Below are 18,681 nucleotides of genomic sequence, written 5' to 3' on the forward strand. Positions count from 1 at the left end.
CTGTACCTGTTTTCATGTTTTAGAGTCCTGGTTCCTTCTATGAAGCTTATGGTGTGAATTGAGCAGAACAAGTGAATGTTATGTGTTTCTTAAATTGACTACCTAGAGATTGACAAAAGATTTTTTGTCAATTGACCGAAGAGAGGAAAGTGAAGGGGTTCGGTCCGCACACCATCACAGTGCTCTGTCTCCAGAGACCTCTGAGTGCATGTTATACAATTCCACACACTATAAGTAGGACCAAAGAGGGTTATATGTAATGAGTTTTCTTGATCCTCTTCTCACACACACACACGCACACACACACGCATACACACACATATGCACACACACAAAATCAGCAAAGGCTTTGCCAAATATCTGATTTCTTTGGACAGGCTCAACTAAGGGAGGGGTCCTAATTAATTTTTTTAGCACTTTTTTTTGGAAGTCTCATGATTTTGAGTGGGACTCAGAGTTGAAGTATTGGGTTCACCATTGAACAATAGCTGCGTGTTTGCTGTAGGACTGTGGATAAGCAGCTCCAAAGCTCTGTGCCTTAGTTTAGAGATCCCAATTTAGATGTGACTGTGACCTTTTTGTGTATGCAGTTTGTGCAAGGAGCAGCTTGCAATGCTGAAATATCACAGACTCTTTCTCTCATATTGCAGTACACATCAAGTTCTTCTGGAGGAGAAAGCTCTTGTGAGGAGGGCAGGATGCGAAGGCCAACCCAGCTGAGACCTTTCCATTCTAGAAACACTGTTGACCCAGACTTTCCTATTTTGCATTTATCAAGTGATCCTGATTATTCGTCCAGCAGTGAGCAGTCATGTGATACGGTGATTTATGTTGGTCCCAATGGCACTGCCCTTTCTGATAAGGAACTGACAGATAATGAGGGGCCCCCTGACTTTGTTCCCATAGTTCCTGCTCTGCAAAAGACCAAAAATGAGGGCAGGTTGGAGGAAATTAGTGAATCAGGCCCCAGCACATCTGAAAGAGACTGCCTGAAGTGCAATACCTTTGCAGAGCTCCAGGAGAGGCTGGATTGCATAGATGGCAGTGAAGAGATTGACAAATTTCCCTTTGAAGAGATGCCTGCTCAATTTAGCTCAGACCAGATGTCTAAGTGCTCTGTCTCAAGCCAGCTGGCAGAACTTAGCCACTTACCAGAGTCAGATAAGGAAGATACGATGCCAGAATGTCAGCATCCTGATAGAGAAGCCAAGGAAAATATAAATGCAACACCCAGCAAAACTAAGAGAAATCACTCCCCTGTTCCTTCTGGAGCTCTTACTAATCTTTCAACTCCTTCTTCTCCCAGGAGTGTAACAGGCAGCTCTAGTAAAGAGCTTAGCTCTTGTCAGTTAGCACACAGCACCAGCTTGCAGAGCAGCAGAGAAGGGCTCAACACCTGTGGATTTGTGGAAGGCAAGCCTCGGCCAATGGGTTCACCCCGACTTGGCATTGCAAGCCTCTCAAAGACATCTGAGTATAAGCCACCAACTTCTCCTTCCCAGAGGTGCAAGGTCTATACACAGAAAGGAGTCCTGCCCAGCTCCACTCCCCCACCAGCTCCCCTGAGTAAGGATGCTGGGATGACATCTAGTGAATCTTTATTACAACCAGAAATTCGGACCCCACCTGTAGGCATGAGCCCTCAGATTATGAAGAAGTCAGTGTCCTCCAGCAATGGAGATTTTGAAGAGACTGTTCTCAGTGAAGATCAGCAGCAAAGCATTTCTCCAGAATCCAAGAAGGAGATTCTGAGCACCACCATGGTGACTGTTCAGCAACCTTTGGAGCTGAATGGAGAGGACGAGTTGGTGTTCACCCTTGTAGAAGAGCTAACCATTAGTGGGGTCCTTGACAATGGGCGCCCAACCAGCATCATCAGTTTTAACAGTGACTGCTCAGTGCAGGCTTTGGCCTCTGGGTCTAGACCAGTCAGTATTATCAGCAGCATATCTGAAGATCTTGAATGTTACTCCAGTGCAGCTCCTGTGTCTGAAGTCAGCATCACACAGTTCCTTCCACTTCCAAAGCTGAGTCTAGATGACAAATCCCAAGATGATGGCAGCAGGCGCTCATCCATCAGCTCATGGTTGAGTGAAATGAGCACAGGGAGTGATGGTGAACAGTCGTGCCATAGCTTCATAGCCCAGGCATGCTATGGGCATGGGGAAGCTATGGCAGAACCCCCTGTCTCCGAGTTTGCAAGCACCATACAAAGTGCCAGCATGATTTGTGTAAGTGATAAACAGAAGTCAGTGGCTGACAACATGCTTATACTGTCAGAAATGGGGGAGGAAGCTTTTGGCAAAGTGCCACCCATCAAAGGCTGTAAAATATCAGCTCTAGGAAAAACTACTGTCACAATCAAAAACACCACAAGCCTTAGCAGCTGTGAAGGCTACATCCCAATGAAGACAAACATTACTGTGTACCCATGTATTGCTGTTAATCCCTTCAAAGCACAAGACACTGATGATGCTGTACCGGCAGTAACTGTAGACTCAAAGGTTACTCATCCCCATGACAGGAAAGAATCTAGTGCTAAGAAGGACATCAAATTTGAAGACCCTTGGCTGAAGAGAGAAGAAGATGTTAAAAAGGACAACTCTGAGAGCAGTGATGGGCCAAGGCCTGACACAACTGTGGTTTCAGCCAAGCCCGAGCACAGCACAAAGCAGTCCTCAGTGGACAGGTTTAGCACCAGCAGTGGGGACGCTTCTATTTCACCAGGATCTGACAGTCTAAAAAGGATTGTGGATGGGTGTGAGGTGGCAGCATCCAGCTCTGCAACCCAAAGTCCTGTTCATTCCACTGATGGCTTGAAGAATTTTAGCCTCCCTCGAGGCCTCTCGAAGGCAAGCAAGGTGGAGGAGTCTGACAGTCATCTCCATCCTACGGCCACTGACAGCAGTGGAGTCAGTTCTCCTGCCCTCCCCCTGTTTTCTAAGGCTAGTCTTGACAAGAAAATGGTATCTCCCAAACACTGCATCCTCACTCGTCCCAAAGGGACCCCTCCTCTGCCACCAGTGAGAAAGTCAAGCTTGGATCAGAAGAACAGAGCCAGCCCCCAGCACAGTGCAGCCAGCAGCACCACGAGCAGTCCCTCCAGCCAGCCTGTGTCCTTCCTGGCCAGCTTCCCTGAGGAGCTGAATGCCAAACAAAAAGGCCCTGGCATTGACAGCAGTGTCAACAACAGCAGCAGCAAGCTCTTCAGTGCCAAACTGGAGCAGCTCGCCAGCAGGACCAACTCCCTTGGAAGGTCCACAGGAAGCCACTATGAGTGTTTGTCACTGGAAAGAGCAGAAAGCCTGTCATCTGTGAGCTCCAAGATGAGCCCTGGCAGAGACACCACAATGCCCAGGGCTGGAAGGAGCCTCAGCCGCAGTGCCATGTCCTCACCCACCAACTCGGGCCTCTCCCAGTCAGCAGGTGCCTCCCCAAAAGCCAGCCAGTCAAAGATCTCTGCAGTCAGCAAGCTCCTGCTGGCAAGTCCCAAGGCCCGCAACCTGTCTGCCTCTGCCACCAAAACGCTCAGCTTCTCCACCAAATCTCTGCCTCAGTCCGTAGGGCAGAGCTCCAGTTTGCCCCCAAGTGGGAAGAACATGTCATGGTCAATGCAGTCCCTCAGCAGAAGTCGGGGTTCCAGCCTTGCTTCCAAATTGCCTCTTCGGGCTGTCAATGGGCGGATTTCAGAGCTGCTCCAAGGGAGCGCCAGTGCCAGAGGCTTACAGCTGCAGGGAAGCTCAGAGGCAGATGAGCGTGGGGGCCTTCCTGGAGATGAGAAGCCAGCTGTTCACATGCTGCCTTCACCTTACAGCAAGATCACCCCTCCTCGGAAACCTCACCGCTGCAGCAGTGGCCATGGGAGTGACAACAGCAGTGTCCTGAGTGGGGAGCTGCCCCCTGCCATGGGGAAAACAGCCCTCTTCTACCACAGCGGGGGGAGCAGTGGCTATGAGAGCATGATGAGGGACAGCGAGGCGACAGGGAGTGCCTCGTCAGCTCAAGACTCCATGAGTGAGAACAGTAGCTCTGCGAGCGGCAGGTGCCGAAGTCTCAAAAATCCAAAGAAACGATCAAATGCAGGTAAGTTTGTGGTGAAGTGAAAGAGGGATGCAAATCAAATCAGGTAACTAGTAATATGGTGGGTAGACTAGCTCTAAAGGTAAGCTGGTTAAATACCATTCTCAGCTGAGAAGAGAGGACAGGGTAAGTTTCCTAGGCTCTGCCTTGCCTTGGTTTGGAACATGCACAAATCCTTTGTAGTTTCATTGCCTTGGCAGTGGAGTCTCTCCCTCACCTGTTTCACTTAGGTTTACTTCAGATGAACAAAAATTGGCTAGTAATGCCAATGACAGCCACATTCAAGTATTTATTTATACAAATATACTTGTGATTTGATTCCTGAAAGATGCCTTTGTTAGGCCATGAAATGTAATTGTTACTCTTAAGCACTTTGGACACAGACTTCCTTGTTATTATGCACATTTCACCAGCCCAAGACCAGAGTCTTGCCAAATAGCTATATCTGTTGTGACCCCAGTTTTTCTCCTTGTGTGCTGTGGATACCCAAAGGTGCAAGATGCCCGACATCTGAAACTGCTGAATTCTTTCTTCTTACATAGAAGATGGAACGAATTGTACCCATGTGCCTTGAAAGATGTTATCCTGTGTCTGAAATTCTTGCTTTTTAAATTTTGACTTGAGACTCCTTTTCCCACTAATTTATTGATAAAAAATAACAGATTATATTAAGAACAATATATCAGAACTACTGCACTGAAGGACTTGCAACTGAAACCTTTTTAGTGATCACGGTACAAATCAGAAAGACTTCACCTTTGTTCAGATATAATCCTCAGTAGCTTTCACACTACATCAGGACTTTTTTATTAGATGGCAAGAGCCTCCTGTGTAATACTAAGAGTCTGTGCAGTTGCAACTTGTACATATTCCCACCAGAACGAGTTTCATAAAGTTGCAGAACAGGGATAGGGAGCATTCATGAGCTGGTCACCTCACCTTTTTCCTGGACGCTGTTTTCCCAACCTGTAGTGCAAGTCCTGCCTAACCTACTTTTGAAAAAAATGCACGTTGACATTGGAAGATGTGTACACAGGTATGTGGAGTATCAGTGACTAATCCTACAGTAGCTCTGACTGTCCAAAATTTGTTTTCCTAAGTCACCAGCCATTCCACTTGCTACAATACTCACCTCATTTGCAGTGAACAAGCTGAGTAATGCATAACTCTCTCTTTCTTTATGCTCTTGACTGTGGTGGCAGGAAGAACATGTTCAACACAGATGTGAATGCTATAGATACCGCTATTAAAACAATATCCATAAATGCATGGCTGATTGTACCTGTTCAGAGTATGCACCTGAAAGTGATCACTCTACATACTGCAAACCCAGATGAAGTGATTAAATAATCTTTCTGAAGTTAATTTTGCATCCTGTGAGAAAATCTCTTTCCTATCCCTTCAGTTTAAGTGGTAATAATTTGATTTTCCTCTTTCTGAGGAGCTCTTCCTCTAAAAGCTCCTTTCAAATATAAACTTGCAAGAAAAATAGAGATGATTTGTGTGTTGTGGAAAAGGAAAACAAAGCTGTCCACAGTGATGGAATTTGTGTGTGCATGCTGACAACTGGATTGTGCCTTGCGGAGAAGCTGCCCATGTAACATAGACTTTTTCCACAGGTCATTTAGATGCAAAAATTTATCAAGTTGTGTGAAAACAGGCAGCTGTGCAGATGAAGGAACAGATTAGACACTAGAGAACAATGTCTCTCACCCCCCCACTCTTTCCCTAGGGGAGATATTTTATAAAAATACTCTGAGAAAAGCTTTAGGCAGAGCCTCTGAATTCTTTAGACTCAAGAGTTCCTCCCAAAAGTAAATCAGTAGAAGACCAGGATTTGTTTACTCTGATGCTCGTAAAACTATATCATTTCATTTCCCTCTGCTTTGATAGCACATTGGAGGCTGGACAAGGCTGGAGATATGAGTGGGAAAAGCATTACCTCTGTGTTGTAATGACAGACGAGCTTCAGATGTGTGTGTTGTATTTTATACCAGGGCTGTATTTTGGCTCACAACTTTGGCTTTTGATAACCCATGTGCAGGACTGAACATTGTGTTTGTGGCCAAAAGAAGGGAGTTTTGGAGGAGAGAACTATTTGAGACTCAGGTTTCAGGTTGTTCTTGTAGCAGTCAGGACACATCAGGTGAGAAGAGACTTTTCCAGCCTTGAGCCTACGTGGCAGAACATTGGCACTGGTTTGTCATGCAGTACAGACATGCAAAGTTGGCAAGTGAGGGGGCAAGCAAGAACCTTTCCTCAGAAGGAACCATGAGGAGTCCTAGCTTTGCTGCTTTTCTGCTGGTGTGTAAGATCTAACCTGTCTTTTCCACCAAGCTTTTTTTTTTTTGTTGGCCAAGAGCTTCATTTCTTTATTCTAATTTCTGGTGTGGGTTTGTTCCTCTTTCCTTTGTCAGCAATGTTGCAGTTATCTACCTGATACTGGACCTGAATGAGGGTGGAGGGCTTTCAGTGGAGAGCCTGTGTCCTTGGAAGTTGCCTGCCCCAGTGGACTTGGCATAGCCTAGCACATCACCCTCCCTCAAAGTAATTGTCATGGTTTGAGATAGCCCCAAAATCCGATTCCCTAGCTCCATCCCCCCTCCCACATCTCAACCTAATGTGAGATGGGTTTTTCCAGACAAAACACAACCAGACTCAGAATGGGGGAAAGGGAATATATTACAATGACTGTACAAATAAATACTATAACACATTATACACACGATCACAACTATCTCTACCATGACATACAGTATTTACAATGGATCAGATCTCTTCTCCCCTCCAAATAAAAGTCCAGGAGGGAAAGAAGGACAGATCCCTTCCAGTCTCTCAGAGCAGCAGCTTCTTCTAAGGCAGCAGGTTCTCCTCATCTCATGCATGCAGCAGTAACTGGATTGTTGTAGCTGGATCTCTGTTCAATACACACAAGGGGGTCTCCAAGCCCCTCGGCTCTCCTTCGGTCCAAGCAAAGGCCTCATCTGTGGACTGCGAGCAGGGACAAGACTCGCGTCACCACAGGTATATCACGAAATGCAGGGGCATCTTCGTGAAAGTCCCTTCCTCAGGGGATTGAAATTCCCCTTTGCAGAGCTCCTTGCTCTGTCTCAAGGCTGCTGGCTTAGCAGCAGCAGCGAGGGGGGCCAAGGTCAACCCCCCCGCATTCCTTCTCCGTCCCGGTCCAGCTTCAGGACGCCTTTGAGCTTCTCAGCTCCTCTCTGCAGTGCATGCTGCACTTCAAGGCTCTTTCAAGTAAGAGTCCATCATCTTCCTCCTTTCCAGGAGGTCTCAAAGGAGTTTTAGGGGTTTGGTACGGTTCCTACCCCCAGAACTCCGAAGCTCTGCTGCGGGCTCTCTTCTCCTCAACTCTCCTTCCAGGAGTCTTCTCTGCGGTGCTGCATGTCTCTGTTCCTCCGTCTTATCTCTTCTGGCTCTCTGCCACCGCTTCTCCGGTCAGTGCCAGCTCGGCTGCTGCTTTCTCTGGCCACTGCCCAGTTTGGAGAAAACATCTCCCAGCTTACAAATACAGGTACCTAGCCCAGCTGTATGCTGTTCCAGGTCCCTGTAGCCCCCATCTGGGGCTGGGGGGCCCCAGAGGCCCCGAGGGGCTCCGGGCCCCTTTTCTCGTGGCTCCTACAACATGGCTACTCTTCTAACCAACCAAACTACAACTCTTCTCTTCCGGTGCTTGTGATATGTTTACATTTCTGCAGGAGCGCTCATTGGACAGAACTCCAAAACTTCCAGGGGTTTCCACCCCTGGGGGTTACCACTTTTCAGCCTCTGGGGGAAAACAAGGTCCAAACCACTACAGTAATTTACAAAACTTCTCTCTTAATTCATCATGTCATCTGATATGGAGAGATTCTGAGTGTATTATCTCTGGAATTTTGCTTTTACATGTGATTGCCTATATCAGCAAGTAATTCCTGTATTGTTTTGAATGACCTGTATTTGTGTATAAGTACAAGGGGTTTCATAGAAACTAAAAAAAAAAAAAAATTATCACATCTCTATCTAGTAGCAAACCACTGCCCAGAAATTAATCAAGTTTCACTTTCTTTTAACCCAGATCCAGTTTGCATTTGGTCCTGCAGCAGTGAAATCATAATTCTGTTTTGATGTGTTTGATAATAGTATAATTTTTCACATGTCAGCCGATTTATGATGGCATAAACCCAGGATTATTGCTTCAATGCAGGAGAACATGAAGGAGGAGTTGAGATATAAGGGAGAATGGAGCTGTTCACAAATGTATTTTTATTGCATAATAAAAAATTGTAAAGTTTTGCAATCTTTCATCCTCCCTAATATCTCCGTTCTTATAAGCATGTATGTTCTCTCTTAAGGAGAAATTTTTAATGAAAAAGACAGCATGCAAAGATTCTGAGCTCTTAAAAGACAGATATTATTTTAATACAAAATGTCAAGAGCATTGGACCTTTCCTGATTTGCGGTCACAGATCCACTGTGCTGTAATGGATATGGCACTATAGATATGCTCATTTCAGGTCAGGCAACCTTGTCCACTTTATTTATGATTATTATTAACAGAAATGCTAGCTGTCAGACACGATCAACATGAATCAACCCAAGGCCCCTGTAAAAGGAACTCTAAAGAGTCTTTAAGAGAATCACCAGCAGATCTCACAATTACTTTTGAAGTTCTGACACATTGGAGAGACATCATTTTTTCTTGAGATTAAGATCTTGTCTTTCAGTGCTCTTAAGTGCATTATTTGTATGTGTAGGTGCTTCTGCCCTGAATGTCACACATGAAGCATCAGAGCTATATTGACAGCTTTTGAAGGATACAGCTAATTAATATCCTTCACTGTTAGCCTTAGGTTAAATTTTGTGCTCTGCCTGAGTACCTGTACAGTTCACAGACAGCCCAGTACAAAACTGTGTATGTACGAAATTAGAAGAAAATAGAAAAAATGTATTTGCCTCTTGAATTCTGGTGCCCATTGAAAAATCATGTGTTTACATCATGAAGCACATAAGCCTTTCCCCTGAAGCTAACCTATCCATTTAATCAACATTCCCATCGTTATATCATCTAATATTGGTTCAATAACATCATGTCAGCTTATATTGGCCCAAAGTGAGTGTTTATGGCAGAAACAGAGCTATTTAGCCCTGATCTACAGTTGTATATTTCAAAGCTTTGTACAACTGCTCTTTAATCCACCCTGCAGTCCAAGTATTATTCCAGACCTTGTTTTACAGATGGAGAAAAGAAGGTGGAGAATTTTACTGCCTTGCCCAATGCCCTCAACCAAGGCAGAGCCAGATCCAGGGTTAAATTACAAGCACCCATGACTCCTAACCTCAACTACAACTGACTTTGCCATACATCCTCCCCTCCCATTGCTGAGCACTGGAGAGGAGAGTTTCATTTATTTTCTTTTTACGGCAGGCCCTTCCTCCCTCTCTGCCCACAATCATATGCACAACTATGTTTTCTTTGATTTTTTTACTCACTCTATTACCCTTTCCTTGTAAGAAACAATTGCCATCTCAACCATATCTCTGTTTGTGGCTCCAGTCTCCTGTCTCTTGGGTAGATGGGGCTGTCTTGAGCGGGGCACTGAAGTGTGGGGGCATAGTTTGTACCATTATCAGTATTATTTTTTAATTCCTCAGGAATTCCAGTTTCAATGTCCCTGTGCTACTCCATGGAAAGGCAATAATAAGAGTATTTTTATAATACATATTCCTGTATGTGATCAGGAAGTACATTCTGGTTGAACTCCATTTTGCAAAAGCCATATTTGTCTCCTGGGGATGCAACAGATATGAGAGGGAGGCAGGCAGGCAGGGTGGCAGATTAGGACTTGCGAGATCTATGTTGTATTCTCTGGTGTGCTGTTGGTTCACTGTATCACCTTGGGCAGCTTGTGTAATTGTTGTGTTCTCTGGTTACCAGCTTATAAAAGTAGGTAATGGTGGAATAAAAAAAGTGACAGCAGGGTCTTTAGATCAAAAGTGTTATCTACCTGCTTTTTGCTCTTCTATTTGATTTTTAGCATCTTTTCCTGAGTTTAGTTTTGATGTATGGGGGCATTACTTTAAGATAATTCTCAATGCAAACATGACTGGATAATTTCAAAGATGCAGCTTTGGTGTTAGCTCCATGTCTTGCCCACTGTGAGCTAACAGCAAAGCAAGAGCCCAGGCTCTAATGAGGTTTACCCAGTAAAGGCAGGTCCTGTTTGCCTTCTCATGTAATGTGCATAAATGCCTTGTTTCTACCTTTTGCCGCCCTCTCCTACAGATGTTATTTACAGGTTCTGGTCCCTTACAGTGTTTCAGTGCTGTCTATAATGGAACCTTCCCTGGGAACAGCAGAACAGGAGGTCTCTGAGATGATTATCATAATTAGGCATTTTCATGAAGACACACAGATCTTTCTGAGGCTGTTTTCTTTCCTGTTCCCTTTGGGAATAGGGTTGGGTGCCTAAGAGAGTCTCCATCCTATGTACATTGAGTTAGACCTGTGAGCTGCAGTCTGTCACTGCTTGCAGCACTCCGCTGAGATGGGATGGACCTGTGCTAAGGAGTGTGTCTCCTTTGGTTTCTCCAGTAGAGGCTTTTTGGAACTGAGTCTGAGCCAGGAGCTTTACTGGTGGCAGGGCTTGTGCCAACAAGGTGAAACACTCAGGGCAGTGATCTGTGGCCTGAGCAGGCCTGAGAAACAGGAAGTGTGCAACAATCATAACATGTCGGTGGGACCACTGCCTTTCAGTTGGCATGCACAGACCCACTCATGAGAGCAAAGACGGAGACTTGGGCATGAGAAGAAAATGTGAGAAGGAAGGAGAGAGTTTGAAGACATGAGACTTTGGGCATAAAGTCCTTCCCTGTAAAGCATTTTCAGAGCCAGTTCATCCTTTTCCTGAATGTTAAGTATCAGTAAACACCAGAAGGAAAGAACCTAAGAGAGGCCATTGAAAATCAGACCGAGTAGAAACATGACTGGGAAAAATTAAGGTTTTCAGACGCTGACTTCCTGAAGTTTAAACCTGTGCCCTGAGTTGGAGCCTATCTGACTATAGACAATTAAAGATTCCTACTGCAGCATTTGATGGCATTCACAGTAAAGTTTGATGATTCTTTGAGGCTCTTTCTCAGTACTAACTTTCAACACCAAAGTAGAGCAAATTGCTACATGATTTTAAACACTTTAATAAAAAGACAGAATGTTAGGACGTGACAATAATTATCTACAATTAGAGACCTTTTCTCTCTTACTAGTGTACTCTAGCTTTCACTGGTGGGATGGTTTGAAAGATGGAGATTTAGAGGTTCCTGGAAAGCCCTGAAAATTCTATACTTGAACATATCCACTCTCTGGAAGCACTTAGCCCTGTCTATGAAAGCAACAGAAAAAGCCAGAGGCTGAACTCACAGACTGTAAATTATGAAAGTCCATCTCCAACCAACATTACAAAGCACCGCATTTTGAAACATGGCCAAAATGATAATGATAAAACAAAACACCAACAAAGAGAGTCTGAGCTTTTCTTGTTGAATCCAAGTGAAAAGGAATTTGGTTCATGTTTAGACTGCCTAAGGCACAGTGTGGGGAGCTGAAAATTGCCCTTTGTGTAAGAAAGCTGTAGGGCATTTCCAGCATTTCTACTTTAACTTGCTTACAAGTGATAGTAGCTAATTGATATCCTGCATTATACGTTTACTGTGACAAAGGGTGTTTAGAATTATATGGGAAAATGCTGTTTGCATGCGGGTGACCACTTTATGCATATGACTTGCTGGCTGGACAGCCCTGGGGGGAGCAAAGGGAGGGGAAGTGCAGGCTTCAGCTACAATTTTTTTTTTTTGTTCATTAAAACAACAGCATTGATTTTCCCAGGTCAAAGCCAGGCCATTTCATGCAGCAAATCTGTGTTGAAAGGGATCAGAGTAATCATTTTTTACACGCTTGACTACTGCATGCCAGCACTGAGCTTTCAGCCACATGAACATAGGAATGATTTAATAGAGGAAGTGGCAGCAGGCTATTGTGCACGGTGAAGGCTCCATGTAACATGCATGACTGAGTCGCACACCATTAGGCTGGGTGTAAATAAAACCTGCTCCTGACACTGCCACAGAATTAGCTCACTGGAATGCCTCCACCACTGTCCTGTTGAGAGCAAATGCTCTGGCTTTAGAGCCCCTTCCCCCTCCAGCCTCTGCCTTTGCTGCCCAAGTGACTGGTGCAGCTATTTAGTGCAGTACTGTAGTAACAATAAGCAGCTTCTTAAATAATGCCACAATGCTGACAAATACCTGTTAAACTAAAATCCAGTCCGAAGTGAGATAAATGTTTAGAAGAGACTCTGGTTGTTTTTTTCTAGGAATTGTGGGTGATGTGCATCTTCCGTGGAGCATCTCCCGGATTACTTGTCAACCTGCCACGTTGCAGGAGGACTGCTTCCTGATCTGGTTTCAGCAGTGCTCATTCACCAGCTCTAAACTGCCCTGAAAATCTGCTCCTTTTAAAACAGGACAGTAATTCAGAAAGCAAGGTTAAGAAATTAAATGGGTAGATAGAAAAAAAATTAGGAGTTTGCTGTACATCAGCGTGTTCCTTATACCAGTACAGAAGCAGCACATCTAGTATAGGTATGGATGGAATATTACAAAAAAGGGTTGCTTTATTCCTGTATACAGGCAGCAGCAGTTTCTTGCCTCAGGTGTCCTTGTATTTCTTATGAATTCACAACAGTGGGATTGCATAAAAGTCAATACAGAATATGGCCTGAATTATTTTACAATGAGGTGGGCATAGAAAATTTTCTTCTGAACAGTGTATCCTGTCAGTATTTCCTATTCCACGTGCACCTATTGGGTGCAACATGGTCCTTCCTATGAAATCTGTGTAATCTGAGTTGTCGGGATGAGTGAATGCTATTTAGATTTTCTGGAAATACACACCTGGATTCTTTGATCTTTGGAGTACTAACCTTGAGATGGGCACTCTAAATACTTATGGTGAAGTCCCCACACCCTTCAGAGGGGCCTTCCACTGGAAAACATTGGCAATGTCTTCAGTAATCAGGAGGGGACCTGTGCAAACTGTGTGAAAATCTGAGGAGTGAATGTGCTGGCTATGTGCTCTGCACTAGGCAAAGTACACTATAAAATAAACTAGGAGAGTGGAGGTCAAAGGATTGGGAGGAGTTGGTTCAGTCATGGACAATTACCCATAAGGGGAGATCTCATTAGGAAATGAGAATGAGAGATAAAGTCAGCATCATGTTTTCAACTTAAACAAAACAGGAGTCCTGTTATCAGACAGTGAAGAGCAGCAGGAGGAACAGGACAGATAATCTTTGCTGGTAAACAAACAATTTGATGCTACAATTGACATTGATGCTATTGCTATTGGAGGCACAATATTTCTATTTAGCTATAGAAATTAAGCTACACAAGGAATGGTGGGAGCTTAGGGGTACTTCTCTAGTTAGCCAGGACTGGTTTTAGTAATTGCCTTGGACTGTCTGGTGAGAAAAAACCAAAATGCTGAAGAGCAAGTTCTGTACAGAAGGGCAATTTTACATCCCATAACATTAAGTGCTGCATGGAATAGCTTTGGCTGCACATCCTGCCTTTGAGCACACACTGTAAACTTCTGAAATGATGTTATATCAAGTTACAGTTTCATTTTCTGTTTGAAACAACTTGAAATTTCTAGGACAGCCGTTGTTTTGAATCCCATTCAGATGTATCCTGCTTTGAAGAGATATGCATCACACTGCTTTTCACTAAAATTTTGCATTTGCAGTTTTTGCCTTTACCTTTTTCACAGAGAAGATGCTCAGTGTGGAGTGTGTGTTTGGAAAGCAATCTAAGGGGAACACTTTAAAATATACAGTACTTAAGCAAAACCAGACTTTTTAAAGCTTCTACCCTGGTCAACACATACTTTTTTGAGCACACATCCTTATGCATGTTGGCAGTTTTGCTGAGGTCAGTGTAACTTCTTATCCTTACAGTTACCCTTGGTCTGTATTTCTCATACTTTAAGGCTTCTCCGAGCTTGTCTTTTCTGAAGCATGTTCCTTAAGTGCCACTCTTCAGTCAGATCTACTTTCACACCACACACCTTCACTGCTCTGCTAGTCTCTGTACCTTAAATGTAACCTGGGCAAACCTTAACTTATAGCTCAAGGTAGAGCAACAGAACTATTGCAAAAGCAAATCTTGTATCCTGCACATTTTGAGGGCTATTTCATAGCATGGTTATTCACACTCCAGATAGGCTCAGGAGTGTGGATAAATTCAAACTAAGTGAAAAACATATCCTTCAAGACATTTAGCAAATTACATGTTGCTTTACATGCTGCATGGTCATAAATGAACATGTGGTTATTCTGCCCTTGGTTCATCTTACTGGATTTATTTAAGATTGATTTTTGTTATAAATTTCTTTTTTGCATGGAGAAATTAATCCCATTTACATGGCAGGAGGGTCAGCCAGTTTGCTGAGGGGCAGAGGTGGGGCAGAGGTGTGAGGGACATGCTGAGAGCTGCTCCTGTTGAGCTCCCTGGCTGTCCAGGGAGCAGTGTGATATAATTTCTACAAAGCATTTTATTCATTATACAGTCAAAATTGATGAGATCCTAGCTCCATCAAGTGCTCCCAATAAATTTGGGACTTCAAATATATATTTTCTGTATAAAGGGAAAACTGTATTAATTTTAACGATTTTATTGTTGTGTCTGTGTGTTGTTACGGATGAACAAGCTGTCAGCTGCTTTGTGACACTCATCCTGAAGCTCTGCTTTGGCTGTATCTCCTTACTGATCCCAATTAAGGTAACATCAGAAAAAAAACAGAGGCTAAATGGAGATGTCAGTGGCAGGAGTCTCTTGTCAAAAGACAGTTATTTTCTGTACCTGGGCTAATAAAAAGCCTATTAATTAGTGCATGTTTAGAACAAACTAGATCTTGTTTTGCCTTACTGAAAAGATGAAGAAGATCTTTCATTTAATTTCCCCTAAAAGCACTCTAAACCTCAGATAAATCATCCTGAGTCAGCATTCAAGGATCATATAAAAAGACTTCTCTCTCTTTCCTCTCTGCATCTCACACAGTTGTACCCACTTGGAGACCTGTGTCCCAAAGGAGCCCCTGGGCAGACAGTGGGGAGTTGGGTAGCCTGTGGTGGCTCTGCCCTGTTGCATTGCCTCAGTGCACCAAGAGCCAGCAGCTCTTTTGTTGTAATAAACCATTGGAAATCCAGGCGTGAGCTCTGACCAGAAAAATGTAATGAGTTAATGTCTCCTACCATACTGTAGTCCCCTCTGCCTCTCACCAAGGGATAAGCAAGTGCTGTTAAACGAGGCCTCAGGTTGGAGCCCTCCTTCTAGACCCCAGGCTTCTGTTTCTCATTGAGTCAAACATATATGGATGGGAACTAAATGCAAAAATATTTACCATCATCCCTGTACTTCATGCCCCAGTGACATCTGTTTTGCTTTGCTCCAAGTAGGAGCATGATGCTGTTCTCATGGCAAGGTGCATTGGAGCCATCCACCTGCATTCCCAGAGAGTCTCAGACCTGGGCTTTGTCTCTGGGCAGAGATGCAGTTTTTCCAGTGGGGTGATTTAAAAGTGCCTCATTGCACAAGAAGGTGATGTTAACAGCCACAGTGAGGAAAAGGGGAAGAAAATCAAACATCACAGAAAAAGGCACTACCTCAGTCATAATTCAGCCATGCGTGGAAAGCTGGGCAGAAGGAATTTCCAGTCTGCTCAGCTGCTTCCTGGAAATGCTAGAGCTAGTCTGTAGGCATGTCAAGAGAGGAGGTGTGACCACCAATGTGGAACAGAAAATAAAAAGAATTAACAGCACTCAGTGCATTAAACAGGAGGTCAGATCTGATGCTTGTAGATATTACCAGGTCTAAAAGTTGAGAAACAGCAAAGAGATTGCTTTTACACTCAGTTAAAATTTGAAAGACTGCTCCTGTGGGACACCAAAACCCTAAAAAATATTTTAAAATGTATTTAATGCCTGAATCCTTTTGCTCTTGACTATACTCAGTGCTCTTCCCATCTAAGCAAGTGGAGGGTTTGTTTCCTAGGAGGGCCTGAGCCTGTTGCAGGATCTATTCCTGCATGTAACAAAATTTAATAGTCTCACTTCCCTTCAAATATGCAGCTGCTCCCACCATTTGGTTATCTTTCTCTAGCATTGCTGGCAAGAGTCACCCTTAGCATTACAGTTTGTTGAGGTCTTCCCAAACTGTATTTCTTTCATTGTTTTCAGTTCTTATCTATGGTAATGGGTCAGGTCTTACTTTTCCTTTTATCAAGATCTGACTCTTCTCTTGATCAGGCAGTTTAATCTAGAGATTAACTGAAATGTATTCAAGGTAAGTGAATACTGACATTGTCTTCCAATGACTGGTACTACAGATCTAAAATAACTGGTATTTGTAAGGCTTCATTTGTTCTGGCATGAACTTTTTTACTGGGCTGCAGTTTGAGTAGTAAATACAACTATTATAGGTGTCACAGGATGGGCAGTCCAGATCTCAGGCTGTTTGGTATAAAACAGCCTTGTAGAGCTCCCTGACTACACAGAGCTCTCTGTCCATCAGCTTTGGCTGTGCTCTTCTTTTCTTGTATCCAATTATCTCAGATGAATTCAACTAAAAGCTCTGTAGACTACGCTTTACAGATAGCAAGATAGACCATTCTCATCTATTTTAGAGCTAATATTTACAGGTTAATTATGGTCTTTAACTGCTGGTTTCTAGCACAGAAATCATGGGATAAGATGTGATAGTTCACAAAATCAGCAGAGAAACAGACTACCATGAATGAAACTCAACAATGGTTTGTTAGTGGCAAATTCAAAAACTAGGTAATCAATAGATATTTGGAAGTTTTTGTTTTGGGTGGGTTTTGTTTGGTGTTCTTTTTTTTTTACTTTCATTGAAGCACCAAGTTGACAGACATGTTGAATCTATTTGCATTCAAGTCTCAATAAATGTAATGCGGGATATTCCTATAAATGGTTTTATCTTGTTTTTAAAATAAAATCTGCATAATCATTCTGCATCTCTTCCCTGCTGGCATCACTTTTATTCTTGCAGCCAAGAGTCAGTTAATAGTTTCATTCAAACTTGCTGGCTCCAGCTTTTGTTTTTGGCTTCTCCCATCCCTTCTATTCCTGCTGCCTCCTAGGGGAGATGTTGCAGGAATTATCAGCTGCAAATTTTTTTTTTTTTTTTTGTAAACCCATCCATTGCTCTGATTGTGCTGAACCAAGCAAGGAAATGTAAACAGTTGTTTTTCTTTTTTGTATGTCTGTTTGTTCTTTCTTCCGACAAACCTCATGTTCAGCTTTCTTACCCCTGCTGTTAGGCCAGTGACGTACATTTTCTTCCTTGCTTTACCTTAGACCCTGACTTGGCAACTCACATGGCAGATGCCTTTTTTAGTGCTCTCATCTACTACACTGGTATTATAAAGCAGGATGGGTGTGCACGAGCACTAGTATTGAAGCAGGCACAGTGACTAACCTGCCTGCCAGCCTGTTCTTGCTTCTGTCTGGCCCATCATCAGTGCCGCAGAAAGTGTGTAAATGGGAAATGTTTTAGAAGAATATTCTACTGAATGGAGACAAGGCTAATGTGAGTCTGGTGGCAACCACCAAGCTTGGATGTACTTACTGCAAGCATTTTTGTCCTCTCTACTGGTTTTGCTGCTTTAGTCAGCCTACGGTGTTATTATGCAAAGAACTAGATAGTGGTATTCTGGCACTCAGCTCCAGGATAGTGAAAGAGCTTGGGTATCACAATGCTTTTTGTGCTGTGATTAAAAAAAACTAAACCCACACCTCTCCTGGAGGTGGTCTTTGCAGAGGCTGGCTAATGCTTGTCCTTCAGCTGTAAGAGTCAGTATCAGTAAAGAGATAGGAAAACAAAGCTGTTCCAGCCTGCTGCTTTGATCCTTCGTTGGCACACCTGTACACACCGAGACCTAAGCAAAGGGGAGCAGACACAGGCTCTGTAAACTTTAGGGTACTTATGCCCTCTGAGTATCAAATCCTGGAGTCAGATACCAAAGAATACATGAGGATCTGACTCATGGGGAGTGGGTACTACAGCACACTGCAGCTACAGCTCCCATGGCTTCCCTGGGTTTTCTGTCCATTTTCTTCTGTGCGCAAAAAGGCTAAATATATATAATTTGTAGATTTCTCTGCAGATGGGGCAGAAAGGAGAGGCAGTAACTCTGCTAACATGCTACGGCGCTTTCTACATTTGCAGGTTCACAGAGACGGAGGCTTATTCCGGCTTTATCACTGGATACCACTTCCCCAGCAAGGAAGCCTGCCAACAGCCCCGGGGTCCGCTGGGTGGATGGGCCACTGCGAAGTGGGCAGAGGGGCCTGGGGGAACCCTTTGAGATCAAAGTCTATGAGATAGATGATGTGGAGAGGCTCCAGCGACGGCGAGGTGGGGACAGCAAGGTGAGTGCAATCTGTGTAATCTCCTGGAGTGTGTAAATTGTAAAGGTCAGCTCTTGATATGAAGATTGGGAGGAGTATGTGAAGTTGAGTATTTTAG

General features: G+C 43.8%; 1 protein-coding gene across 1 annotated transcript in view; it reads left to right on the plus strand.

Moving 5' to 3' along the window:
- KIF26B (kinesin family member 26B) overlaps positions 1 to 18,681 on the plus strand; it is a 291,414-nt gene that overhangs the window by 263,707 nt on the left and 9,026 nt on the right. Inside the window, exons 12-13 of the mRNA XM_027657354.1 lie at positions 651 to 4,083; positions 18,382 to 18,584. Coding sequence (XP_027513155.1) covers positions 651 to 4,083; positions 18,382 to 18,584 — 3,636 coding nt within the window. The remainder of the gene's footprint in view (positions 1 to 650; positions 4,084 to 18,381; positions 18,585 to 18,681) is intronic.

This window comes from Corapipo altera, unplaced genomic scaffold (assembly GCF_003945725.1).
Source record: "Corapipo altera isolate COAL_440 unplaced genomic scaffold, ASM394572v1 2c, whole genome shotgun sequence".
NCBI lineage: Eukaryota > Metazoa > Chordata > Aves > Passeriformes > Pipridae > Corapipo > Corapipo altera.